The sequence below is a fragment of the Bombus vancouverensis genome, unplaced genomic scaffold (genome assembly GCF_051014615.1).
Source record: "Bombus vancouverensis nearcticus unplaced genomic scaffold, iyBomVanc1_principal scaffold0024, whole genome shotgun sequence".
Classification (NCBI taxonomy): domain Eukaryota; kingdom Metazoa; phylum Arthropoda; class Insecta; order Hymenoptera; family Apidae; genus Bombus; species Bombus vancouverensis.
Window position 1 is genome coordinate 608,330 of NW_027468915.1, and position 27,478 is coordinate 635,807.

General features: G+C 34.5%; 3 protein-coding genes and 1 pseudogene across 8 annotated transcripts in view; 2 read left to right on the forward strand and 2 right to left on the reverse strand.

Annotated features, from left to right (window-relative positions):
* Window positions 1–16,861, forward strand: part of LOC117162287 (omega-amidase NIT2-A-like) — a 31,101-nt gene extending 14,240 nt beyond the window's left edge. Inside the window, exon 4 of the mRNA XM_076626528.1 lies at window positions 7,859–16,861. Coding sequence (XP_076482643.1) covers window positions 7,859–7,890 — 32 coding nt within the window. The 3' untranslated portion in view covers window positions 7,891–16,861. The remainder of the gene's footprint in view (window positions 1–7,858) is intronic.
* Window positions 14,369–17,039, reverse strand: LOC117162288 (survival of motor neuron protein-like). 2 transcript variants are annotated; one of them, XM_076626521.1, is made up of 4 exons: window positions 16,916–17,039; window positions 15,636–15,818; window positions 15,420–15,510; window positions 14,369–14,710 (listed from the first exon to the last, which is right to left on the reverse strand). In XM_076626521.1, the coding sequence occupies exons 1-4, from the start codon at window positions 16,943–16,945 to the stop codon at window positions 14,409–14,411; spliced, it is 606 nt and encodes a 201-aa protein (XP_076482636.1). In that variant the 5' UTR covers window positions 16,946–17,039; the 3' UTR covers window positions 14,369–14,408. The 2 variants fall into 2 exon arrangements, with proteins under 2 accessions (XP_076482636.1, XP_076482635.1); XM_076626520.1 differs by lacking the exon at window positions 16,916–17,039 and adding an exon at window positions 15,988–16,121.
* A 128-nt stretch (window positions 17,040–17,167) lies between these two features.
* Window positions 17,168–18,833, forward strand: LOC117162285 (adrenodoxin-like protein 2, mitochondrial; annotated as a pseudogene). The gene is made up of 4 exons (XR_013060861.1): window positions 17,168–17,316; window positions 17,732–17,844; window positions 18,009–18,137; window positions 18,503–18,833. The product of XR_013060861.1 is annotated as an adrenodoxin-like protein 2, mitochondrial (transcript).
* Window positions 18,834–20,213: 1,380 nt separating this feature from the next.
* On the reverse strand, window positions 20,214–27,475 carry LOC143304153 (uncharacterized). 4 transcript variants are annotated; one of them, XM_076626523.1, is made up of 6 exons: window positions 26,621–26,926; window positions 25,838–26,483; window positions 25,083–25,739; window positions 24,563–24,648; window positions 22,303–23,709; window positions 20,214–22,161 (listed from the first exon to the last, which is right to left on the reverse strand). In XM_076626523.1, exons 5-6 carry the CDS (start codon window positions 22,342–22,344, stop codon window positions 21,625–21,627), a joined length of 579 nt encoding a protein of 192 aa, XP_076482638.1. In that variant the 5' UTR covers window positions 22,345–23,709; window positions 24,563–24,648; window positions 25,083–25,739; window positions 25,838–26,483; window positions 26,621–26,926; the 3' UTR covers window positions 20,214–21,624. The 4 variants fall into 4 exon arrangements, 3 of the variants coding, with proteins under 3 accessions (XP_076482638.1, XP_076482637.1, XP_076482639.1); XM_076626522.1 differs by having other exon boundaries at window positions 25,083–26,483; XM_076626524.1 differs by having other exon boundaries at window positions 23,224–23,709; window positions 25,083–26,483; window positions 26,621–26,925.
* Between the last annotated feature and the right edge of the window lie 3 nt (window positions 27,476–27,478).

Below are 27,478 nucleotides of genomic sequence, written 5' to 3' on the forward strand. Positions count from 1 at the left end.
GCTAAAGCATTAAAAGGCTTCCTCAAAATTGCATAGGGAAGGCTCCGGTTTTCATTTCATCTCCGACACGGCCATACTGACTATCACACGTCCTCGTGTGCAGCTAAAATACAGAGTTTTAACATTAGACTCGGTGTAACTGATATTATTTACCATTCGATTAGATGTTCCAAATAAGTCAAGGGTCCAATTCAGCAACAAAGCTCTGTTCAAAAATTTGACAAGCAAGGAAATGAAAAAGAACTCAAATTAGTGTTATAGTTTGTATTCAAAGTACCAGTTGCACTCCGTAAATCACCAGTCAGACCGCAATGACACGACAGATCATTTTCGACTCCACACAAAGATCTCAGTTTGTTGAATCACATAACCACGTTGGATGCATAACAATAAGCACAAGACACCAGTGAGGATATTATAGAAAGCACAGGGCACCAGTGAGGATATTATAATAAGCGCAGGGCACCAGTGAGGATATTATAGAAAGCGCAGGGCACCAGTGAGGATATTATAGAAGCGCAGGGCACCAGTGAGGATATTATAAAAATACAAGCACTACACTGGGAGTGTTATAAAAGGCGCATACACTACACTGGGAGAATTATAAAAGGCGCACACACTACACTGGGAGAATTATAAAAGGCGCATACACTACACTGGGAGTATTATAAAAGGCACATACACTACACAGTATATTACTATGACCACAATGCGGCGTTAATGATTCCCAGAGATCAATGTGCTCGCATCGTTATTATCACCGTCGCTGTCATCACCGCAGACATCCAACTCAGCAGGAATACAACCATCTGGCATCTTTCTCAACTTGTCGTGTCTATCCTTATATGACCGTTTGCCATCTAGAGTTTTTAAAATATATCTATCCCCCTCTAAAACTTCCGTTATCACGAATGGACCCTTGAATTTCGGATCTAGCTTCGTTTGGTTTCTCTCCTCGTTCTTACGTAACACAAAGTCACCGAGATTAAACCTAACTATCTTCGCTTTCGTTTTGTCAAACCGGTCTTTATCATAACTGGCGCAAGTCTCTATGTTCCGTATCGCTTGTTGCCTTACATTGAAGATGTCTACTTCCTTTTCCTCAATATTATCAGGCAACAATAAACCGTAGGGCCTAGCTGCCTTCCCAATTAATAATTCCAGAGGACTTGATTTGGATACACGATTGGTAGTGCAATTCAAGGCCAGTTGTATCTCCCCAATCGCGTCTTGCCAAGATCGCCCGGTCGTTTCCACCGTCGTTAACATATTTTTCAGCGTACTCATAACACGCTCTACCTGTCCATTGGCCCTACTCGCACCAGTTGCTATTAAGTGAAGTCTAATATGTCTATTCTGGCAGAAATTTTGGAAATCTTTACCCGTAAAACACCTTCCTTGGTCTGCTATTACCCGGCAGGGATTGCCGAATAAAAATATAGCGGACTTAAGTGCTATAATGGTATTAAAGGAATCTAATTTACGAGTATGATACAGGTATACAAATTTCGTGAAAGCATCAACTAAAACAATGATATACTCTTTCGAGTCACTCTTACCACTTAATTTACCCGTTATATCCATATGTACCGTATGCCAGGGTATGCTGGTCTTAGGTATGGGATGTAGTTCAGCTTGTACTTTACCTGAACTAGCCTTCGAAACTCGACAAGCATGACAGTTCTCAACGAATTTGCGAACATATTTCGCCATTCCTTCAAACCAGTAATACTCGTATAGTTTCTCAAGCGTTTTATCCCAACCTAAGTGCATAATGGACTGATGCACATGATTAATGACGGACCACCTGAAACCCCTTGGGACAATGGGCAAGCAAAGAGTTCTACCTTTTCTCTGTATTTTCCGATGGAGTGTACCAGACCGTAATTCATACGTATTCGCAATATCTTCCGCGAGCTCTTCATTTTGCAACTTACGGACGATCTCAGAGATTTGTGGGTCGCGACGTTGTTCTGCTAACAACCAATCATCGGAGATTTCAGATAGATTGATTTCTTTCTCTACAATTTTGTTGATCGTACGATGATCCAGATCTACGGGATTTCTCGAAAAGAAATCTACATGGGCCATTCGTTTGCCTTCCCGATACATAATGTCAAAGGTAAAAGTTTGCAGGTAAGCCCACCATCTGTAAACCCTGTCATTTAAATGTACCTTGTCACTGGATGCCTTCAGAGAATTACAATCAGTGACAACAAGAAATTCCCGACCGTGCAGATAGTGACGAAAATGCTTGATGGCGTTTACCACTGCCAGCGTTTCTAACTCATAAGAATGATATCTAGATTCCGCAGGGCTAGTCCGCTTGCTATAATACTCAACTACTCTATTTTTACCTTCGACCCTATGCATTAGGATAGCCCCAAATCCTTCGGAACTAGCATCCGTATGTAGTTCTATTGGATATTTGGAGTCAAAAATCATTAGCACCGGCTCATTGGTCAGAATAGAAATTACTTTTTGCCTAATTTTTTCATGTTTATCCGTCCAATTTATGTTCTTGCTACCGGAAGTGAGAGCATACAAAGATTTCATTACCTGTGAGAATTTAGGAACAAATTTTCGAAAGTAAGAAGCTAAACCAATGAATTGCCGGAGCTGTGTAACAGTCGTTGGTGCGGGCAAAGAGCTCAAGGCTTGTACTTTACCTGGGTTTGGTCGGACTTCTCCGTTATGAATCACATAACCCAGATAAAGTACTGACGTCTTCAAGAAAGAACATTTAGAAAAGTTGAAAGAGAATCCGGCGTTTACGAGGGTATCTAGGACGGTGTTTAATCTTTCTAACGCCTGATCTATCGTATCGGCAATAATTAAAACATCATCCAAATAAACGACAACATATGAATAAGCAAGATCACCTAAGGCATTGAAAATGGCCCTCTGAAAAACAGACGGTGCATTCTTCAATCCAAACGGCATCGTCATGTATTCATATTGACCATCAGGAGTAACGAACGCGGTATATTCAGTCGAATTCGGGTGAATAGGAATTTGATGAAACCCGCTGGCCATATCCAGGCTTATAAAGTATTTCGCCCCTCTCAGTCTCGCGATCTGATCAGCTATGAGAGGAAGAGGGTACCGATCCGCGACGGTGTTTTTATTTAATGCTCGGTAATCTACACATAATCTATCTGAACCGTTCTTTTTTTTAACAAGTAATAAAGGGCTTGCGAATGGTGAATTACTCGGTCTTATGATTTTTGCTCGGATCAGTTCACCTATCCTCTCTCGAACTATTCCCCGCTCCTCCTCACTGAGTCTATAAGGACTTCGTTGCACGGTAACGTTGGGATCAATTAAACGAATTTCTAATTGACCCGTATTTACACGATTCCGCGGAAAACCCGTAATAAATGACTCTTTGTATTTCTCGAGAACAGAAATCAATCGATCTTTATCGTTACCAACTACATCAGTGTCGACCTCATTAATGTTGATCACATCTTCCGCGACTCTGCTACAAGCGTTAACTATTTTTGTCTTACAAATATCGACACTGTTTCGTGTAACATTCACGTCAAAACCTTGGCTCAAAATTTCACGACCAATCATGATATCGTATTTTAAGTAATTATCAGAAAGGGCATGAAAAGTTATCTCCAATGTAGAACCGTTAATACATACAGTGGATAAAATCTGAGATGTACTGTTAACACAAGTATTCCCTATGCCTCGCATTATTACTACATCAGTCGTTCGTTTGCCAGAAAATTTCGAAGCTACGGATTCTTTGATTAATGAGCATTCGGCTCCGGAATCGAAATAAAATGGGTACGACTCACCCAGATGACTTAATTTACCAGCTGGAGGCTCTACCACACAGGAGTCGACTCGACGTTCATTCTTGAAGCCGGATTTTCTGTTCTGCAGTTGTGGACAATCAGGTGCGATATGACCCTCCGCACGACACTTGAAGCAAACCACCTTGGACGATGAAGCTGGACGGTTTCTTTAGTGGTGTTGTGTATCCTTTGTATCCTTTGTATCCTCCCGCTGTTCACTACGCATCCTCTTGCGACACTCCGTTATTTTGTGTCCAAGAGTACCACAATAATGACACTTCACCCGGTAATGCGATAACTTGCGTCGTTTAACTTCAGGTTCCTCCGATGTATTTCCTAACAAGGTTGCCGGCAGATCGTTGTAAGGATAAGCTCTCATTTCATCATAAAATTGTTCCTCCGTCTTGATATTATTTGCGAGCGTTAATCGATGAAAGCGTTGATCTTGTGAGTTTAGCATATAAAGAGTTAAGGCATTGAGTACTTCGGGCATCGTTAGATCTTGCATCTTGATCTGCAGCATGGAACGGAGGCGACTACCGTAAGCTCCTAGAGTTTCGGTCTCCGTCGGTCGTTCTCTGGACATCCTTATTAATGCCGTGGCGGCTGTCTCTCTGCCACCAAAACGCGAAAGGAATTGTTCCTTAAACGTTGGCCAGGAAAGTTTTCCACCGCGCACTATTTGTGAAAGCCAATGTGCAGCAGATCCCTTTAGGGCACGATTTAAAGCAGAAAGTAACACACTATCTTGCATCGGATAGTCTTTCAAAATCACATCTGTGTATGAGCACCACGCGAATGGATCAGCGCCCGTGCCTTCAGGATCAAAACGTGACAACGTTACATCCTTAGGTTCCATACTCGACTTTTGCTCCCTAGGCTGAGTCATCTGGTTCATGATTTTCATGAGTTGTTCCAAAGTGACACTTGGGCTTGATCCCACTTCTGATGTCGGGTTAACATTAGGATTTAAGGCGCGTAACGATTCTTCGTTTGAATTAGCCATTGTTTTACAAAACAGAGAATATATTTACACGAATAAACAAGGTTTTACAAATATTATGAATAATGAATTTTTATAAATGATATGATTGATTAACAAATGATAAATTAAATTATTAATTAGATTAAAGAATAATAAGTTTTATCGAACAATAAAAGAAACGAATAATATATCTTACGATTTACTAATTTAACGAATAATGAAAATTAACGATTGATAAATTTACAAATATTGAATTTAATTTACGCTATAAACAATGATCCGGGGTTCAAACGAATCCACGGTCAACGGGAAAACTTTAAACAATTTTATAACACAAAAAATACGTTTGCCGAATCACTCGGAAAAATTACTCGATGTATCACTTTCCAAGGCGATCACACGAATGCCTCTCCGATTCAAATCTTTTTCGTAATCCGACTGCATTTGTTTGTTATATTCTCGCTGGAAACATCGAGAAGGTTCCAATCGTTGTTGCTAGGCAATATCTGTCAGAAGTTTGTTATATACTCCTTGGAAACATCGAGAAAGATCCAAACGCCGTTGCTAGGCAGTTTCTGTCTGGAGATTGATTCCTCATACAACGTGTGTCCCATTATATCAACATCTCTAAAGTACAATTCTATGTGATTTCTAGGGAGAACAATACAACCGATCCACACCTTCGTCAGGCAAAACGTTTATCCCGTGACCGTGGCTACGTTCAGCGACCAGTTGTCACCTCGAACCCACTTTCGCTTTTCACAAATGTCAAACAATTACAGATGACAATTACTTAATTACAGTTATGATAAGATCTGGGCTAAAGCATTAAAAGGCTTCCTCAAAATTGCATAGGGAAGGCTCCGGTTTTCATTTCATCTCCGACATATATATATATATATATATATATATATATATATAACTGTACATAATACATTATAGAATAACATAGTATATAATCTTATATTTTAAAAATATGAGTCATACTATTTAAGATTGTCATCGATTTAAAATCAAAGTATGAAAAGGATACCCCGGAGAGAGTAAAACACAGAATCATTCTAACTAAACATTCAGATCGTACCGACACCTAGGTATCGTCTTACAATTAAATCTCGGTCTCGAATGGATTAAAATGAAATACATACTTGCAGCTTCAACATCTTCAATATCGAGGAGATTCAAACTTTACAAATAAATGTAAATTGCGATGTAGAACAAAGCGATGTAAAAAGGGAAAAAGGAGGAAAGAAGGAACAGGGAAGCAAAAAGAAGAAACGAATTTTTCATTTTCTCGAAACTGGATCAAGTTTCAATGCGTTAAAAGAGAGCGCAAAGAAGTCGAAATTACTTATTGTAATTAGTAAAACGACCTGAGAGGCAGACAGATACAAGAAAGAAGGAATATTATATTAGCGGCATTTTTGTAGCCATTATATATGGTTTCGATCGCATAATTAATCAATTATCAGTATCAATTTACCAGTCTTTAACGGAAGGACAAAAAGAAGAGCAGACGGCACACAGACCGCAATCATGATCATTTTCAAGTAGAATCTCAAACTGCCGTACATCTTCGAAAACTTCGTTAGTCGTAAGGGATCAAAGGATTATGTCCGCGCTGCGGAAAATAGATGAGAAGCGGCTATTTCAACAACCACCGTGTAGGTACTGCACTAGCCAGAAGTATCTGCGACAGAAATCAGAATACACTCGTTTTCGCATGGTTGGATCAATTTCGCGTGGGACTAACGCGGGATAATTGCTCAACTCACGACTTTAACCAGCCCGCTTGATTCTCTGTAAATGCTTGAAATTGACGCTTGGATTCTTTCCAGATTAACTAGCTTTGCTCCTCCCTCCCTTTATCTATTTTCTTAGATCGACTTAGACTGCCACAACATATTATCTTTCTTCTTTTCTTTTCTTTTCTTTCCTTTTGATCTTTTAAAGCCCTAAATCGCTGACTATTTTGTATACTATATATTTTGTACACTCAATTACTCTGTAAGTCATAAGTACATATGTTTTATAACGTTATTTGTCATATTTCAGTTAAACGCCAGAAAAGCCAGAAATATATTTTCAGCATGTTTTAACGCGCCCCTGGCAAAGATCTCAAAAACGAGTTGCGGCACAATTTAAAGCGACAAATAGCATCGCGTGTCTCGTTGTGGTAACACACGGTTCGCCAGCTTTTTAAAAGCGCTCTCCGTCTGCTTTTTCCTCTCTTCCCTGTCTCTTCGTTTTTCCTTAACAAGCGAAACCATTTTCGCGAGGACGAGAGTACGGAAATGACGTACTGGCAATTTTGTTTTGTGATAATACAAGCAGCTCGGTTTCAGTGAATTAAACTTGGCCCCAAGCTTCTACTTATCTACCTTCCTTTCCTTTATTTTCCCTTCTATATCGGTTTTGCGGTTTTCCACATTTCCATCACAATAAACCATGTTTTTTCTCGATTTTACATGTTAGCCAATGATTCACGGCAAAAGCGTCGACTGTAAAAATATTTGTAGTTGCAATAGCAACAAGTATGTTTTCTCAAATAGAAAATATTGGGAGCGTACACGCTGGCAAAACAATTCATGAATAGCTCGTCCTCTGCTTGTTATTTGTTTCGATACTGTTAGCAAACAAATTCATGAAACATACTGGTATAGCGTAAAATGAACATAAAAGTTTTGCGTACACTTGAGAGCTGAACTTTGGTTGTTATACGTATATTATACATATACGCACACAGTTATGTATATGTATATATATATATAGAAAATTCCTTAGAACTTTGAGCTTAATAACATATTAAAATCATTAACATTAAGGAGGTGAACTTTACTTACCAATTACCAAAGTTTCTTCCGCCAAATAATACATAAAAATTGAAAAAGATAATGTAACTAGTTTTAACTTTTTTTTGTGTTATAATTTGAATCACTCGATTTATCCGACTGAGGATGGTCGATCGCAATCTCAATTTATACGTATTCTCATCGCATGAAATAGATCACACGAGGGATTTTCAAAAGTCAATGGAATATTAATCGCGATTAATTATTTGTAGGTGTATTCTGTGCGGCTAAAGCAGTCACCTAATGAATTATTGAGTACCAGGAATGTTAGCGGTAAACAGGATTGCGGCTATGAATGATTCTCTAATGTCTATATTAGAGATGAATTTGATAATTTATCCTCATAATATGCAATCCGCTTTTAAGTGGAAATCATAATTATCAATTTCTGTTTGATTAAATATGAAGAGCAGATAAATCGATACGCTTAAATCAATATTAGAATTTCTTAACATTTTTATCAAATATTTTAGCACTGTAAAAGCGTCGTAGTAGAGAAATATTAGGTTGTTCCAAAAGTTTCTTTCGTTTTATAAGAAAGTAATAGATGTACAACATTTTTCGTTTTATATTATTTTATTGAATTACGTGTGATCCACCTTTTTCCAATTTAATGTAAAATAATATAGAATAACATAAAACAAAATATGTTGTGCATCTGTCATTTCTTTATAAAACGAAAGAAACTTGGGACAACCTAATAGGAATTTACTTTTATTATCCATTATAAAAATGGATTGTTAATCCTCTAGGAGATACGAACAATATAATTGCAATTAATAAGAAATAAGCTAGCATAACTTAAACCAGCTTTTGCAGAAAGCTATTAGCTAAAGATGTTTATTAAACAATGACAACATGAATTTTCTTAAGTACCCCATTTGGTACTTAATCTACTTCGTAAGTACTGTGTGTCCTAGCCTTCAAAGGATGCAATTTTAACCAGAATGTTTCACATTACTTACCCGTATTATTTCCTTGTAATATAATTTATATTTACATTATCTACGTTACGTTACATTCTACGCGTTAATGTAATGTGATTTTTATTTCTAATCGAAGTTATTCAAAATTTGTAGTATCTCAATAAAAAATTAACAGCCCGCAAAAACTTCACAGAAGCATTAGTATCTTCGAAACTATTGAATTCAAATGGCTAATATTCCTTAACAATATGCATTCGACGACGTTTATCGAGAGAAGTATGTGGCGTAATAGTTAAACTTTCAATTCATATACATATATCGTTTATGAAAAAGTAGTCATTCTGCTTTTGTGATCTGTGACACACTATAAATTCTCATAAGCTAACTAACGCCTAATCTTCTGTAACGTATTAATATAATATAGGTATGTATATCTCGACTTTGAGCAACCAATTGGTGCTAAATAAGCTTTAGTACATACTTCTTACACGTAACAAAAGACCAGTTAACATCTCTGCTCTTAAAAGAAAAACGAAAGAAGCTCTGAAAAGCTGCAGAGTTCAGGTCGAATAACACCAGCTCAGATAAATGACCCTCTAACTTACCTTTGTCCTCATCGACGTCAGTGATTTTAAAGCTAGTTATAAAGTGCACTTCTCAGCCAGCGTCCACGGCAGTCAATATTATTTAACGGGTCTTAACGCGATGTAAAAAGGGAAAAAGGAGGAAAGAAGGAACAGGGAAGCAAAGAGAAGAAACGAATTTTTCATTTTCTCGAAACTGGATCAAGTTTCAGGCTGCTCGCCAAAGAGTCTGTAGCTAACGAGACAAGATTAGACAAACCACGCTTTAAAATTTCCACAGAACTATAATAATCCTCGAAATCAATACGATTTCAAATCGATCCATCGCCTGATTAAAAAATGAGATAGGATGAAGCTCACTAGTCGACCTTTGAACTTTCAATAGTGCTTACGGCTCGTATACTCTAGTTTGAATGCTACAATGTAAGCCAAGTCAACTGTAACTAGCGTTCGCGTGATTGTCGCTATCTATTATTCACGCGTTACACGTTCACCAGACAAACGCGTCTACCGGTTGACATTGTTTTCTGCCCTGAGTTTCAAAGCAATTATGTTGCTTCGTGTAATCAAATCTCGCCAAACTAACGATAAGTTCTTGTTTGATCTTACACAGTTATTAAAACTATACAAGTTAAACCAATCTAGCCTAAACAAGTAATGTCGTTATATATTCTTTTTTAAATCTATATATTGTTTAATAAATCGTGGTTAGGATATAGTAGCTGACAAAAATATTCGGACAAATATATTTGTAGAAACATTTTAAGAGTGTATTATGCATAGTGGCACTATTTAATACTGTACTGTGACTATCATGGTCGTGTTGGTATTATTCGAAACTAATCTGAAAATCTGTATGGAATTTGTAAGATATTTAGTCCGAGTACTGTGCATTACTGATATGTACACAACCGAGACGAGATAACGAAGGTACTGCTCTCCATCGTTCATCGCTACGCGTTGCTAATAGCAACGTATAATGCATATATATCTCGCAAAGACCATAAAAGTACCCAATGGAACCACGTTTAATATTTGATAATAATGTCCCATTACAGTTTCGTCATTTTCAATTAATTAAACACGACCCTCTCTTTAAAAATTAGAAGATAAAATACGTAATACAAATCTACTCGAAATCTTTTAAACCTTACGGACGACCTTACGGACCTTACTTATGGTCTTTAAAAGCAGCAGGGATTAGCAGAATATTAACTGCGAATTTTTCTTGGACCGCAGCATGCAATATGAAATATGGTTATTAAAATGTACACTGAAAATTTCCATTATCCATAAGATACTCGTGCTTGTAGGACCTTGAAAATGAATTCTTAACCCAAATAGTCGACCGCGATACTCGAGAAATTTTGTGAAGCTGACGTCAATACCAATATGTACCGTCGTTGTGCTATTATTTCGTGATAAGCCGTATTGATTGCACTTCCATTTCACGGAATTAATTTTTCCACACAAAAAGTGCTAACGATAATCGAAAAAAGAAAAATATACTACCACTTTTCGTACCAGCATACACAAGCGCACTCGATTTTACACGAGTATACAATTTGCAAATTCGACGGAACGATCGGATTTAATTATTTTTTCGATATTTCAGGCATCAAGTTTTATTTACACATCGAACGTTGAAATACGGCGAAATACAAAATGTACAAACCACTGTGGACATTAATTAACTTTAAACGTTATTGATTAATTAAAGAAACCAACCATTGTGTTGATTTTTACATTTTGAAAAATTGTTATCCACTTTTGCTTTGTTTAAAAATTGAAAAAAAATACTTTTATTGTAAGTCACGAGTATCTCTTTTATTTATTTAAACTTTAGATCAAATATTACAATTTATAAATATATCATTTATTTAGATATACTTGTAATATCTGTTTTATAAGTTTGTACTACCATTTATCTATTTATCTATTTTATTTGCACATAATCTTTATAGACTGATTTTGTAAAGAATAAAAAATTGTGATTCTATTTAAAAACGATCGTGTCAGACTCAAGTGATAAGCGATATATATTTCAGCGATATATATATTCAGATTTCACCATCACATAAACGGTGCTATTGGAAACGTTTCACAATGGACGTCTTACAAGCGCCTGCGATGTCCGTCATATGTAAAGCTATACCACTGAATCACGGCCGGCATTTAGTGATTAAGGTCGATCACTTAGAGCTGTTAATCCGACATAATGGCGAGCAATACATCGAAGACATTATTGGAAACACAGTTACAGTTCAATTTCATTGAGCTTATTTGCAAATAAATGTGTACAATATATTTTAGAGGTTTTAAATATTATTGCTGACTAAACTTCGCGTCTGCGCATCATCTTTCTTTAACTTTTTTTGCATTTTCTTATCGACGCATGAAGACGAAATGCGTAAATTTTATTATTTATTTAAACATTACTATATTGTGCTCAAAGTAGCGGAATATCGTTTTATTATCAATATATGAAGAACTAAAAGAATTAAAAAAGAATTAAAAAAATATGTAGTTCAATCAATACTTCGTGTATTTTTCTATCTCCACAAGACAATATCCGGACCAGTTACGCTTACAGTATCAACAAAGATTTGTCCAGCCATACGGAATAAGTCGTACTCAGTAGTTTAAAAGTATTAACCGCACGAATTCCAGAAACACTTTTGAAGTAACTTTCGAACCAATAAATCCCCGAACTAAGAACTGTCATATTTCGTCTCTATTTATCGAATATTGTGAGAAAATGCAAAAAAAAGAAGTTAAATAGAAAAAGTACTTGGAAACTTAAAAGAAAAAATCTCGAAAAATCTCTTAATACTTTTTACTGTCGTCTTGAGACGCACCATATGTTAAGCTTCTTCGTAGTTACAACTTTTACCGCAGATGTAACGAACTGACAAATGCTTCGAATGGCGCGCGCGCGTCAACGACTACACTTAAATTTTAAATAAATGTTTTTAAATAAATGTTTAAAATAATACATTAAATGTATTAACTTTCTTGCGCAATTTCATTTAATTTCTTACGATATGGAGGGTTTAATTACGTTTAAGATATCTATTTGAATCTTTTAAATTCGAAGTTTTTTAAAAAATTACCTTAAACTTTATAAAATTAAATCGTTTTTCCACTTTGTTGTATCATAAAATAGTTGCTTAAATTCAAACCTTACCGTCGTCTTGAAATATTCTATATTTTCCTCGTCTTAAAAAATCTCCCTACAGAAAGAATAAAGAAGAATAAAATCCCATACGTTAAATTTCACGTGATTGGTGGAATACATAACGATAACAAGAACTAACTAGCGACAACAAGCAACCATTAGCAAGGACAACTGGCGACTGTAACTGTCGTCTCTATGATGTATGGCGACTAAGGAGAACAGCCAGCAACTACGGATGACATGTAACAACCAACTGCCCCACTTCTAAAAGGCAACTAACTTGCAAACCCTTTGATGGTTTCTGTAGCGTGATATACCCCTTGAACGTGGTTAAAGAATGTGGTCGCCGCTGGACGGCGGTTTGACAGCAGAGCGATCTCGCCAATTCAAAGCTTGACATTACAAACTACCGAGAATCATTAGGCTCGTTATCGAGCATCTAGCTTTCAGAAGGTGCTTTATCATATGATATGACTCTACGATATTTTTATAGCAAGAGGAATGGCCAACCTCTAACAAAACAAATTTTTACTAAGTGCTGCATGTGAGCTGCAGGCCGGCCTACTAGGGAAATTTGACGAATGAATAAACTAAAATATATACGAATATATTCGTTATATCATAAAATGCCCGCATTATGTTCTCTAACACCATAGAGGAAACTAAATTTATATATTAAAAAATTGGAATACCTGTTATAAGAGAGTTAATTAAATTCTAACCTATCGATGACTCCATAAAAACCTTTATTTCCTAAAAATGTATATCTTCCAAATTCTCCTTAGAAAGTCTCATAGAGAAAATATGAAACCTGAAAAGTACATCACGCTGATGCCTCGATCAACCCTCGTGTTTCGCAGTCCATGTGTCCGAGCGATGAATTCCCTCCAAACAAGGAAAAACCAAGGGGAGGTCTTCTTCGAAGGACATGAGAGGGTAAGGGAAGCAACGGGAACGATGATCACGCGATATACTGGCGGCGTACGTATAGAACGGCTGTTGCGAGAGAGTTCGCAAGAAACAAGAAGAAAAAAGGAATCGTAGGCCGACGCGACTATACGCTGTCGACGGACAAACAGCGACTGAGCCTAACTGAAACGAACTCTGTCGCAGTATGAGCACAGGCTACGTTCGCGGGTCGATCGAACACGTTCTGCGCCTTTCCTCGGCACCAGCGTCAAAACCACCCTCGACGAGCGCAATGCACTGGTGCACCTGCAATATTAACCACTGGTCTTTCCTTTTTCGCGCGATATTATATCAGCACCTATGATACCATTTCAAAGACTGCAATCAAAACATTAAATACCGCATTAAAGCCATACAATAATTCGCAATATTCATTCGTAAACGTTATTGTATATGTGCTTAATTAATCGTTATTATGTTTCGAATGATTTACTACCTCATATTCCATAAGCAGATATATGGTTCATTTTCATCTCAAGTACGATATAATTTGTAACAAATATTTATAATTCACAATGTAAAATATTTATAATTCATTGGAAATATTATTCTATCACGGTATAGTGGTCAAATTTCACATAAATCACAAACATATGGTAGTCAAAAGCTATACTCACGACATGACAAATCATGATGATGTCATGAAAAATGGCGTCCGTCCATATATATTCAAACGCAACGAACAAGTTCGAACTTTTCGAGAATAAACGATTTGTTCGATAACATCTGTCGCGAACTTCTCTTCCTTTAACGATAACAATTGACAACTAAAGCTCGAGAGGCTCGTAAGGATGAACAGCGACGAGTATCTAGAAGCTATGTACTCACCTGGGCAAAGAGACTCCAACACCAAGGACGTTGGAAGTTTCGAGAAGCGAAGATGGAAACTGAAGTAGCACGTCAGGTCAACTCTGGCAAAAACTGCTAAAGAAAGAAAAATCCAACTAATTTGTTTCCAACAATAAAATGAAATTAATTTGTTTCACAAATTATTAACTGGATATTATTCAAAAATTATTCAAAATTCGCTTCCGCTTAAACTTATTCCAAATTACTTATTAATATTAGAAGTATTCAGCATTCCATTAGAATTTTTAAATTGTACTTACTTGGCCATTAATTGTGGTGGTAAAGGAGGTGCAGGTGGCATTATATCAGTCATCGAATTGAAAGATGGTCCCGGTATGAAGTGATGTTTATACGCATTTGCTTCTTCAGAGTCACAATCCATTTTTTCTACATTATATTTTTTCGAATTTACATTTGTAGAAAAATTAGTCTCACAAGTCTCATCGTTCTCTTCATTGAATTTCTCTTCCAAAGCTTTCTTTTGTTGTGCTATTTGACTTTGCAAACCTTCTGATTCTAAAAGAGAACTCAACTCGACTTTCTCTGTATTACCATAGCCTAAACACAGAGTAAAAGAAATTTTTGTCATTTAATAGAATGACTGAGTGCCATTCAGTTACTGTCCTTACAGGCAATGTATTAGAATTTCCCGTGCATAAATGTATATGTATAAACGTTTGCCTTGATATATGTAGTAATAATCACTCGTCTAATGAGGAGAATTATATTCCAAGCAGCTAATAATGAACAATAAGTAACATGCACGTTTATGGTTCATGACCCTATATCCCACGGGTCTCCCCATAGACATTGACAGGTACTCCTGCCCAGTTAAGGACCTGCTGAATGACACTGTGATAGACTATGCGAAAGCCTTTACTTCATATATATATGTATTTTTAGTACATTTCTTAATTGACATAACCATCATGCTAAAGGTATTACCTACAAATTTTACAACACACGTGCTGTTGAAGTTATTCGGTGTGTAAACAGAGAAAACACGTGGATAAATTGTAAGGTAGAAAATATATTTAAATAGAAGTGTAATAAGTAAAAATACAATTTGAGCTGGTCCAGATCCGCACGCTAGCTGTGTTACCTAATAACTGAAAAACCCCGAAGCCAACGTCGCCTGTCTACTGTTTATGGCCTGACTTCGTCGCAGTCTTTTGTCTACACGCTGTCGATGGCTTCAGTGCTTGAGAAAACTAAAAAAGACCAGATGTAGAGTTTTCTTAGAAGTGGTAACCACTTCAACACGTGCCATTGTTTTCGTAAATTTTTGATATTATAGCTTCATAAATTTCTCCATCCTCTGAGTATATTGCACGATAAGGTGCTCCTATGATCCATTTCTATAGAGAAAAGATGTGTATACAAATAAATATAAGTAAATAGCAAAATAAAATAATTTGCTTCTTAATCAATATATTTAATAATATTCTGTATCAAATTTGTAATATTCTATCAAAATCACAACCTTGTGTAATTTACTTGCGTGTTTAGGCTGCTTAAGATTTTGTAGGTTTTCTTTCGGTTGAGAATTTCCAACATCCATTCCCATTCGCTTGATAACTTCTTCTTTTGCTAAATTTATTGCTTTATCATATGCTTCTATTAATGCACTATCATCCCAAACATTATCATTGGCTGTGTCTGTATCCTTTCGAGATAGCAAATTATACGTTATTAATATTGATACAAGTATTTTATTATCAAACTATTGCAAATTATCATATATGTCATTTTTCAAAAATTGATTAAAAGGTAGTGGATACTGTTAATTACTATTATGCTAAGATCTTGTACTAAAATAATGTTAAAACCATTACGTTTCCATTTCCTCGTATAAAAAGAACATTCATATCATCTGCCATTTTAAAATAACATCATTTAAATATTGAATTTGCTTCTGAAATATTAATTTGTCTCATTTCTTTAACTCTAATACATTGTAAACAATGATGACATTATACCAACTATAATACTAAAAATCTATTCCCCATTCATTCGAAAGATTATTTTTTGAAGCAAGGTTAACATTGAATGTTCCCAAACTTCAATAACTGTATTTTACTTTCTTTACAATATCTAACAATATATTAGAATACTATAAAAAAATATTGTATGCACAAGAAACTGTTTATAGCGAAATAGCAAAAGAATTAATCACATATTATAACTAAAACGAGATTGTTAAGTAGATTATATTATACTGCATATGCGTTAGTGTTTCAGCTGGTAAATATAGTATTTATATCTGAAGATAAATAAGATTTAATTCTATAAAATTGCATAATGAATTATACATCTATCTATTACTATTCGTATTTCCCCTTAGTTGTATGTTGTCAATAGCATCAATCACGAACATATAAATAAATATAGAAGAAACCGTTCGGAAATGGAAAGGGAAAAATGAACATGGAAGACAAGAAAGTTTTCTTCAGGTTTAGCGTATGCGTGATACGCTTTGAATGTCTCAGATAAAGATAAAGATACTCTGCTCATTTCTATTTGTTCCGCAGAACGAGAAATTTGTTGTCTTTCATATTGGTTTTTACGATTCAATTTTTGGGCAGTTTTCCCTAGCGAGTGTCGGTCCCTGTTTGATATAACCAGACCGTAATTTATACAGATATGTATTATAGATATATATTTGTAAAACTGAAATCAGATGAAATAAATGTTGCCTGAGGTTTTAAACGTTTAATAAAAACAATATTTCATTTGGAAAAAATGTAAGATATGTAAAATTACACATTGATCATTTTGCTGGTCTTGTATCATAAAACGTGTGGCCCGAAGAGCACGTGTCCGGTAGAGATACGTCACTTGTGTTAGGAATCGTTTTATAACCTATCACAGTAAAGGAACGTCCCAGTATAGCAGCCGAAGAATGCCGTGAAAGTTTTTGTACAAAGTACAATTGATCTACAATTGATATTTTCCGCAATACTTATCTGGTGTTCGGTCAGGGTGTCCCATACTCATGATATTTATGACAGTGGAATGGCGTTAGTAAATCAATTACAAAAATTTTCGAGATCAATTCTCGGTATTGCATCAAATTATTCAAAATATACAAGCAACACAACGTTGCCCTTTTTGCAGGCAACAAGAGGAATATCGACCACGCAACCACTTTCAGAAAAACAAGAGTAAGTGATACAAATTTTCTTGTGCTTTCCTTCTTTTTTTAATAGAATTTCAGTACTTACCTTCCAATATAAAATTGGTGTCAAAATAATAATGCTAATAATAATGTCTAAGAAATTTTTCTCTTTGTAGGAGTATAACATCTAGAAAAATAACATAGTATTAATGGAATAGTATTAATAAGAACAACATTGACAGTGAACAACTAAAAATATAACACTGTTATAAATATATGATATACGAATTTTATTTATGTATTATTAAGACAAGTATATCTTATTTTTAAATTATTTCTATTATCATAAGTGATACATATAATTAAGGTATAATTAAGAGAAGATTAATTGAAGAAACACAAAAAATAAAGAAAATAATTATATTGAGATAATTTTTATCTTTCATAAATATTATTTTCAGAGTAAATGTAACGTTTGTTAAAGCAAGTGGAGAGAGAATCAAAGCAAAAGGGAAAGTTGGAGATACTATATTAGACATAGTAGTAAATAATGAAATTGATTTAGATGGATATGGTATGTTTTAAAGAAGCATAATTTACTTAATTTAAAATAAATAATTTTGAGGTAGAAAATATTTGAAAATTTTCATTTTTATCAAGTTTAATATTCTTATTATTTTTAACTTTTGATACTTTATTATATAAGTATGTTGTAATCTTAAAATATAATTGATATAGGTGCTTGTGAAGGAACATTAACTTGTAGTGCCATTTAATATTTTCGAAAGAAGTTTATGATGCACTTCCTGACAAACCAACAAATGAAGAATTAGACATGTTGGATTTAGCATATGAATTAACAGATACGTTAGTTCATAATAATCAGTATCAAATCATTCACATTATTAATTCTATTACCTTTTAATATTTTATAAAGTGAATTTTTCTATTTAAATTTATGTAAAAACAGGTTAGTATTGGGTATTTCGAAATCTGCATCTCAATGTAGAATTTCAAATCGCTATCTCTGAATACTACGAAACTGAAATTATAATAAATTTTCATAGTTTTTTATTTATGACCCTATAATCATTACAAATATGTTGGAATTAGCATATTTACAATGTTGATTTTCAAATGGATAAATAGAAATCTTATTGTGTATTAGTATTAATTTGTATAGCAATAAATATATTTATTGACATATTCAGTTATATAATATTTAATTTCAGGTCACGGCTAGGCTGTCAAATAGTAATGTCTAAGGAACTAGATGGAATTGAGGTAAGAGTTCCATCAACAATTAATGATGCAAGAGCATAACTGAAATTATCTATAGGTTTTTGAAAATTTGTATACAATGTTATACATCTCTTGTTAAAAAACCCTTGTTATAATTATTAAAATATTGGTATTAAAAAAATATAATAAAGAATCTTGTGTTTAAATGTGAAGCTTATATATATACATATGTTATAGTATAATTGCAATTTTGATATTTGTACATTGCCATTGTAAAAAGCCTATCCAATTATGAAGAAAATATATCTTTTATTTTTAATATACAGGGTGTCAATTTTAAAACGTTTATCTAAATTATTTTCGTTACTATTAAAGATAAGAAGAAATTACTAAGGAAGACTTAAATGGTTTTAAGATGTGTACTTGGTTATGATAAAAAAGACTCTTGTGGAATAAATTTTGCAACTTCTGAAAGATTAGATAAAAGCTTAGAACCTAAAAAATAATTTGAAATTAATTTCGTTTAGATATACTGTTTGATTTCTTAGCTATGGGCAAGTTTAAAAGATCATCAAACTCATGGTCAACAAAACAACAGAAATGTACATGCAATGCTTTTTCGTTTCACAACAAGTTATCTGACACTATCATCATTTTCGTGGCACATGCAACATTATCGATTCAGTATAGTAATGTTTTGGATTAAAACAAATGTCTCGACATTGGAGCAAAATATTTCAACCTTTAAGGACTAAAATTAAAACTTATGAGTTTGTTTATAATTTTAATAGATTTTATTAATATTGTGTTTACTGGTTTATTAATTACAAGAAAGTTTGTAAAAGACTGAAGTTTTACGTAAAAAGTACAAATATTCTTTCAACAAAATTAGTCAAATCACATCATTATTTATACATATTGTATATAAATAAAATATGCGGATATATTACTTTACCCTAGAATTAAAATTCAATAATATTGAAGAATCTTATTTATTCAGATTTTGTACATTATCGCTTCAAACCTCGGATAATAGAACAACAAATTAAATATTTTTAAACAAAAAAACTTTGTTCCTTTGTTTGATTTCCCTTGCTCGCGTTTCTTAACTACTTAGATATAAAATACTTACGTTTTCGAAAATTCATACTTCACAAGCTACTAAACGCTTTATCTGTTCAAAATAATTTATTGTTTTCTTAACTAGGTACATACCAAATACATCTATTAAGTTGGTATTTCTCATAATTACCAGTACATAAAGCTAAAACACTTTTGTACTATGCTTGTTATACATGGATCTAACAAATAATTTAACTTGTGTATTGTCGTTTGTATATTTTGTTACGTGTAAAATATTCTATTTCTACACTACTTACAAATTCGATAAAGTGTACATTACACATCGTGAAATTTACATATTTTCACTTGGTTACCCTGCCCAATTCGAATATAATTCAGAACGTATGTGCTATATTTATATATTCTGCATTTGTTTTGTATATTATGTACACTGATCTGATCTTTGTAAACGCGAGTTTTACGATATTAATGAGAAATTTGCCAATTTAATGGAAGTTGTTAATTTTTTCTGGCACGTTTCACGTTAGCAGACATTTTTCTTAAGTTACAGTCGAAAAGTGTTTTTATGTAAAAGAATAGGAATGATCAAGTTATTTTAAGATGACAAGATATTTCACGTTTTCTATTTAAATATAGCGTTAAATTTTAATTCCGTCAATTCGTATATACTCATACATCGAATTTCCTTTTCTCATGTCATTTCTTTTCTTTCATTTCACATTTAATTACAAAGATAAAGTGTAAGTACGTTCCTCATAAAATTAATATCAAATGTCGCAAAATATACAAAAGTAAACTAAGAAGAGGGGTACATATTATTACACAAACTGTCGTTCATATTGCATATGTACATATGCAGTATAAAAACAATACTTTTTAGTTTTTAATCTCTTGTTTAAATAATCCTAATATCTAAATTTATATCGGTCATTGATTCGATATAACTGCGTTTATTGGAAGTAATTAAGCTATAGCCTGCGCACAAGAGAAGAAGGAACAAACACGTATAGTATACACGCTTAAATAACAAAATTAAGTCAGTTTACGTTCAATGTGAACTTGATCAAAGTTCCAGTCTCGAATTATAGAGTTTCTTACTATCAGTTTACAAAATTCGATATTACGATTATGTACCGTATTTGAAAAACATAAAATGCTTTGTTCAATTTTAAATAAAACTAATATTTACCAAAGCGAATACGAAAAAAATGTTATCATCAAACTCAATTTTCAATTATCAAACTTAATCCAGCACAAATACAAATGTTATTCGTGCTTTTTTACTTTTACTACTTTTCAACTCTCTATAGTTCGAGATTTGAGTTCCGCTAACTTTCTTTCTACTGCGCATGCGCAACAGGAAAACTTGAATTACACGTAATAGTCAAAAATTCGAAAATCTTATCCTTTCGTGGCAGCGAAAGTAACCTAGGACTAGAGGTTCCATAACATTAATAATAATAAGGCAATAATATTAATATTAATAATAATGTAATCGAGTACTACTAACAATATTAATAATAATAGTAATAGTATGGTAATGGCAAGATATACGCGGGTATAAATTAATCATTCCTTTCGTAATATCTACGACGTCTTCGGGATATTCTTTAGAAATTACTTTATTTCTGGTCAATATTCATTAACGAGCAACTTTTCTCTCTGTTTCTTATCACGATTTTTTTCACTTCATCACAATTGTACCGTTAGAAATTATTCAAAACATTCTTAAAATGTCCATGAAATATATGCAATTGCCGTATTGAATAAGCGAGTAATGAAGTTGCTGTTTCACTGAATAAAAGTGAAATCTCCAATGCGTGTGCTCAAGTATATAAGTTAAAAAAAGATTGGTACATCAATGCCTATTATTCTTAATCAATATTCATCATTTAACAATTAGGACCGAATTTTTACAAACCAACTCTAAACCACGACCCAATTTACAAATAAAAAGATCGATGTGTAAATTAACTATCAACTATTAATCTCCAATCCTATGTGAAGATATAATGTTCGGACCAAATTTCTAAACTAACGTGGACAATTCATGCGGACTATTGGTGGTTGCTGCGCTACTTAGATCCAATGTGGCAGCCGGAAGACCAGGACTGACGCTGCCGGTTGCTTCCCGTGGCAAATGCTGCGATCTATTTAGCTTATTTCCAGGAGTCGGTGGCGATCTATCTGCTGGTATATCCGGTGGCGTAACCACGTTTCTGTGTCCGCTCACGTTCAGATGATTGTGCGTCGCCGCGATCGGAGCTGGCGATGAGAGCAACAAGGGCGGTGGAGACATTGACACGTGTCGATGATGATGATGGTGATGATAGTGTTGGTACTGTGCAGCTCGGCCGTGCGTTGCGTGGCTGGTATTTAGTTGGTTCGTCACGGGCCCGACTTTCGTTGGGCAGCCAGCATGGTGGATGGTTAACGGGTCACGTAGTTGTTGTTGCTGTTGTAGCTGGGGCTGGTTCTGGTGCTGTTGCAGCTGCTGCTGACGCTGCAGCTGTACCGCCGCTTCGCACTGTTCGCGCGCTAACGCCTTCACGGCATTCGTCTTCTCCTACGAAATAAGAATGATAGGTTAGGTTGTAGTCAGGGGCCATAACAAATTAAAAAAGTTATAATATAAGAATTTACATTTTAGTTGAAATGATTCTAGTTACGAATAAGTATTAAAGATGATTCAAATCTTTTTCGTTACCGATAACCATGGTGAAAACTCTTTTGGATTACTTTCAGCCATTGTCAATCTTATTGTCAATACTACATGCTTGAAGTAGAAGGAGGGGTACAGAGAAAAAGACTTTTTCTCAGCAAATATAATCGTTACTCAATTATTTTGTTCAACAGTTTTACAAATCTCCCAAAAATAAACGAGAATACGAAAATACACTGAATATCGTGTGTATGGTTATTTATAAAATCCCCTTGAAATAGTTGCGATCGCGGATCACATAAACAAACGAACCTGTCATTCTACAGAGTATCTTTTTCGGTGAAATTATGCAAACGTAAATGTAACTTCGGTAGAACTCCTCGAGAACTTGTAAGCTTATATCACTCTGACCCAACCAGTCCACTCTAAAGTGTATAATTTATAAAAGGGGATTATATTAATACGCGGAGGATGTGGTAGGTGGTAAGTTTTGCATATGAATGTTTGTTGATACAACGAATGGTTAAATGGAGGTTTTCATGAATGTGATAAGGACTAGATCGAATGTTTTAACACTTATAACTAGAATGCGTATTTTTATACAAGTTTGTAGTTTTACAAACATAATCAAAGAAATAAAATTTTAATCGAGATTTGTTTTCTTATATACGTATATTTTAGCGCATTTTATGCATTTTGCGCCATTTGCGTACTTTTCAATTTCGCACGAACGTATAAAGATCAGCAATATAATTATAACGCTTCTTAAAAATGTGAAAAATCCTGGTTTCCTAAAAGCTTGCAATTGATTTCAGAAAAATTTTTATGAACTCTACCAGATAAATTATGGTAACTCTGAAAACAAAATTTCACGATAAAATGATTTCCGGGTAAAATACACATAAAAGATGATTTAGACGTGTTTGAACGTGTTCGTTTTCTTTTTTAATAGCGATATGTTCTTACCCTCTGCCACACGAAGACGTTATGGACCATTGCGCATCCACAAAACACGATGCCAAGGCCTATGAAAACCGACGTAACGATTGCCGGTGTGACACCAATTACCTCTCAGAGAAAAGACATCGACTCCCGTCTGTCGGACGCCAACGCCGCGACGCATCTTAGTCCCCATCAGAGATAAGGCCCCAACCCCGACTTTCGGACTCCTTGGAATCCACACCAAACTCCCCAACATCCCCAAGCCAGGGTGTATATAAGCCGAGACTTCACCCAGCCCGGGGAGTTCTCGTTCTAGTTGCTGTTCTTGTACAACACTCCTTTCTCTGTTCAACGTTATTCTACTGTAAGTGCCAAAGTCATAATAAAGTTCGATAAAAGAGAATTAATAGTTGGGCTACGACTCAGCTTTCTTTTCTCTCGCAACCCAAGTATCCATTTTACGTGACACCGGCGTCGAATGAAACTGGATGAATGTATACAATATCATACCTGAAAGCATTGTTAGAGGATCATTATAACACGTATGCCATAACAAGCGGGACAAAGAATCAGCGCAAATACATATTCTCAATACATATAATTCTCGAAGCGTAAACTATATACATATGCTTTTCATTGAAATTTTCAATACTAGTCGCAAATTATTTTTCAATTAATTTATTATTTAAGTCTTTATATATCAATTCTCGACGAATAAATTACTTAAATTATAGAGAATCTATCTTCAGACAATAGAGAATTCAATATTTTTGGTCGTTAAGTAATTTACAAATTTCTAAAACGATTACGTTCGAAGTTTTGGACAGTATTTGAAGTTTCTAACATGACATTAAAAAAAATAAATAAATTTTATGATATAATTAAAAAAACATTGTAGTCTATCATAATTTCTATTCCGTCAAATTTATTAAAACGCAGTTTTCTTCTGAACAGAGTCAAAATGTCCGTCTTGAATCGAGTTCAACAGCTTAACGATCGATCGAGCGAATGATAGCTGTGTAAACTAGCATGACACAACGTAAACTTTAGATTAGATCTCGATCCATCCACCAGCCGTATTCATGCATGACATGAATATTCTGTTTCCGCTCTTTATAAATTAATCTGTTAAAACTTCCCTAAAAGACGATCATTTTTTATTTTTCTAAGAAAAATAATGACTATTCGGCGTTAAAATTAACTTTATTTCCATTGGATTTCTAAACTGATTTCATACACTCAGAGATAGTTCACAGTATCTTTTAGATTCATGCCTGAATTCAAGAAAAATTAAACGTATAACTTATCTACTAGTATCTTTCAAAAGGTTAAAGTTGACAGAATTGAAGGAATTGGTTCTTACCAGTTAGAAAGACGGGAATGTTAATGAAAAACCCTCCGACAGCACATATCCGGCTGATGGATGATTTTTGCAGGTACTTGTTACTCCTGAAACAGACAAAATTTGAAGTGAATGTCAGTTTCACGATTCTATGATAATTGAGCGAAATATAAAGGAACCAGTTTTTTGTTTAACAGCCAAGAATCTTTCAAAAATTCTACTGTAATTGATACTTCAAATATATTTAGTCAGACAAAGGATAATCATAATCGCAACGTTAATCTTAACTTTAATTCAAGGATCAAACAGTATCATTATACATATAAAAGTAAACATAAAGTCTATCCACATTATTGTTATTATTATTATTATTATTATTATATGTTATTCTATAATTGATTTTTATTTCTTTATTATCAATATTATTCTATTTTCTATAATGATTCAATTATAGATCTTATTTTTTGTCAATCATATTTCACTGAAAAGATCACTTTGAAAATAATCTAATAGTAAAAAATGAAAAATAATCTTTTTCTACCTTGTCTTCATTTTTTACAAACTCTGTCCACCGCCGTAAACCTATTAAATGCATGAAACGACAAAGCAAAGCTGCTTCACATAATTCCCCGCTCACGCAGTGTCGATCAGCTCACGACCGCAAACGATACTGCTAATTTCCAGCGACCACGAACGATTTCACCGTAATTGCCGGTGTGAAATTTACCAATACGTGCTCGAATTGGACAATAATGGATAGAGCGCTCTTGCACACACTAATCTACCAACAAATAATATTGACTCAATTGAACAACAGCGCATAGATTAACGGACAAACCGCATGTTCCAAACAGATTTACAATCACGGCAGAAAATACATGCCGTTATAGATGTTTCCTGGTCAAGATTAATTTCCATGCGTTAAGAACATTGTAACCGGAATCTAGGAAGAACTAGCACTTCCTGGAATAATACTATTGTGTCCTCGATGAATGTCTCTCCGCAATGCCCTCGAGTGAGTTGTTTTTGTCTTTGGTCGTACGACGTCCGGGATGAGAATTCGGGGAACGGTTTTGCGCTGCTTTAATACTCGCACAATCATCCATCCATGGGACTGCATCTTTTTAGGAGGACCAGTGATTAATCTTTTCCCACTCATTTTCATGTCTAATTTCTCATGAGGCTAAGATTCCTGCATCTTTTATCATAATAATTTATTAATACTATTAATAAATTGAGACAATTTTACACGTCGTATTTTGCGTTATAAGATGACTTGTAATTTGTAAAATTTACCTGTAAAATTCCTTTGTTTGTTTTACCGAAGCAATAGTTGGCATTTCTATACGACAATAAGAATTTGTTAATACTAATAATTTGTAAGGTTATCATGTTATCATTCTTCTAATGGATAGTATATTATTGAAACTTTTTTAATATTGAAACGCGATATTTTTTTGGAGAAGAAGTGCATAGTAGTAAAGAGTTGAATTCTACGGACGTAAAAAGTGGACATAACATTTTCTGTACATGGAGTCGCCTGGCCTAAACATTTTATGATTTCCGGGCAAAATACAGACGAATCCAGCGCTGATTTTAAAGCAGCTTCATCCAAATAAGCCACAATAAGAAATTCCCACGAAACAGTTGCGTTCATCCCCTTTCGAGGTCGCCGACCTCTTTGAATGCGTTTCAAGAGCGTCGTACCAATGAAACTTCGAGTTCTAAACTAATTTCTCAGCCTTTTGCGTTAAATTTAACCTTCCGCGTTAGTGTATTTCGGACGAGCTCCTATTTTACGCTTTCGTCGACTTCACCAACGTAACACGCAGCATCCGCAAGTAAAACTGTCTCTTAAATTTGATGTGACACCGATACACGACGAGAAGAATCACAATGCCATTTTTATTCCACTTCGTTAATTTTTCGTCGTAAGGTTTAGCTGTAAATAGGATTAAAAAAATTTAGATTAACGAGGAATTTAAAATTGATCTGTTAAATCAACAATTTCCATTAGTTGTCAATAGATTTTATAAGCCTCAGATTACTGAGAAATTATACACATTGTAAAATATTTACCATTGGTTACCCACGCTACACGTAAATTTGATCAATCTACCAATGCACTAACACTGCAATAAATTTCTATTGCAACATTTCACGCTCCTTTGCCGCACCTTAAACTCCTCGCTAGATTTATTCCACCTTAAAGTGTCACATAACTCCTACGACACCGATATCAAATCTTAAACTCCACCAAATTCCAGAGAAACTTGATTTCGTCGAAAGTAAGAGATTAAACTTAAAAAGCAATTTATTTCATCTTTAAACTATCCCAAACTTCTTAAATATAATTTATATATATAAAATATTATACACTTATTGTGTGCATTATATATTTCAAGAACTTTGCAATAAAAAATAAAACTTATTACATTTAAGATATGGTTATATCGCACAGGCTCGAATATGATAAAGAGGTTAAATAAATGTCTCGAATCTCCGCAACAAACTCACACAAACCACCTAAAACACGTATACACAATGTGCATTCACTACGAACTCGACTCCCATTCCCTGTCAAAATCACAGGCATGCAGAGTCAATTTCACTGCTCGAGCTAGTTGAATAGGGAAGAAGGTCGAGAGCTGGAGTGAAGGAGCATAGTTGGTAAAGAATCGCGTGCCGCCGCGCCATTAAGATCAAGCCCACGATCTCAACAATAAATATTAGACGGTTCTCTGACCTGCATTTCGCGTGCGACTCGGAACGATTCAAAAACGCGTAAATTTCCCATGAGTCGAATCAAACGTTCGCGATTTATCGCATTTAGGTTATATCGATATTGTCCACGAGTGGAGGCATTCAAACACAGATTGCTTTGTGTCACTCTATCGTAACTGCCCGTAATACATGATAATTTAATTTCGAATTCTT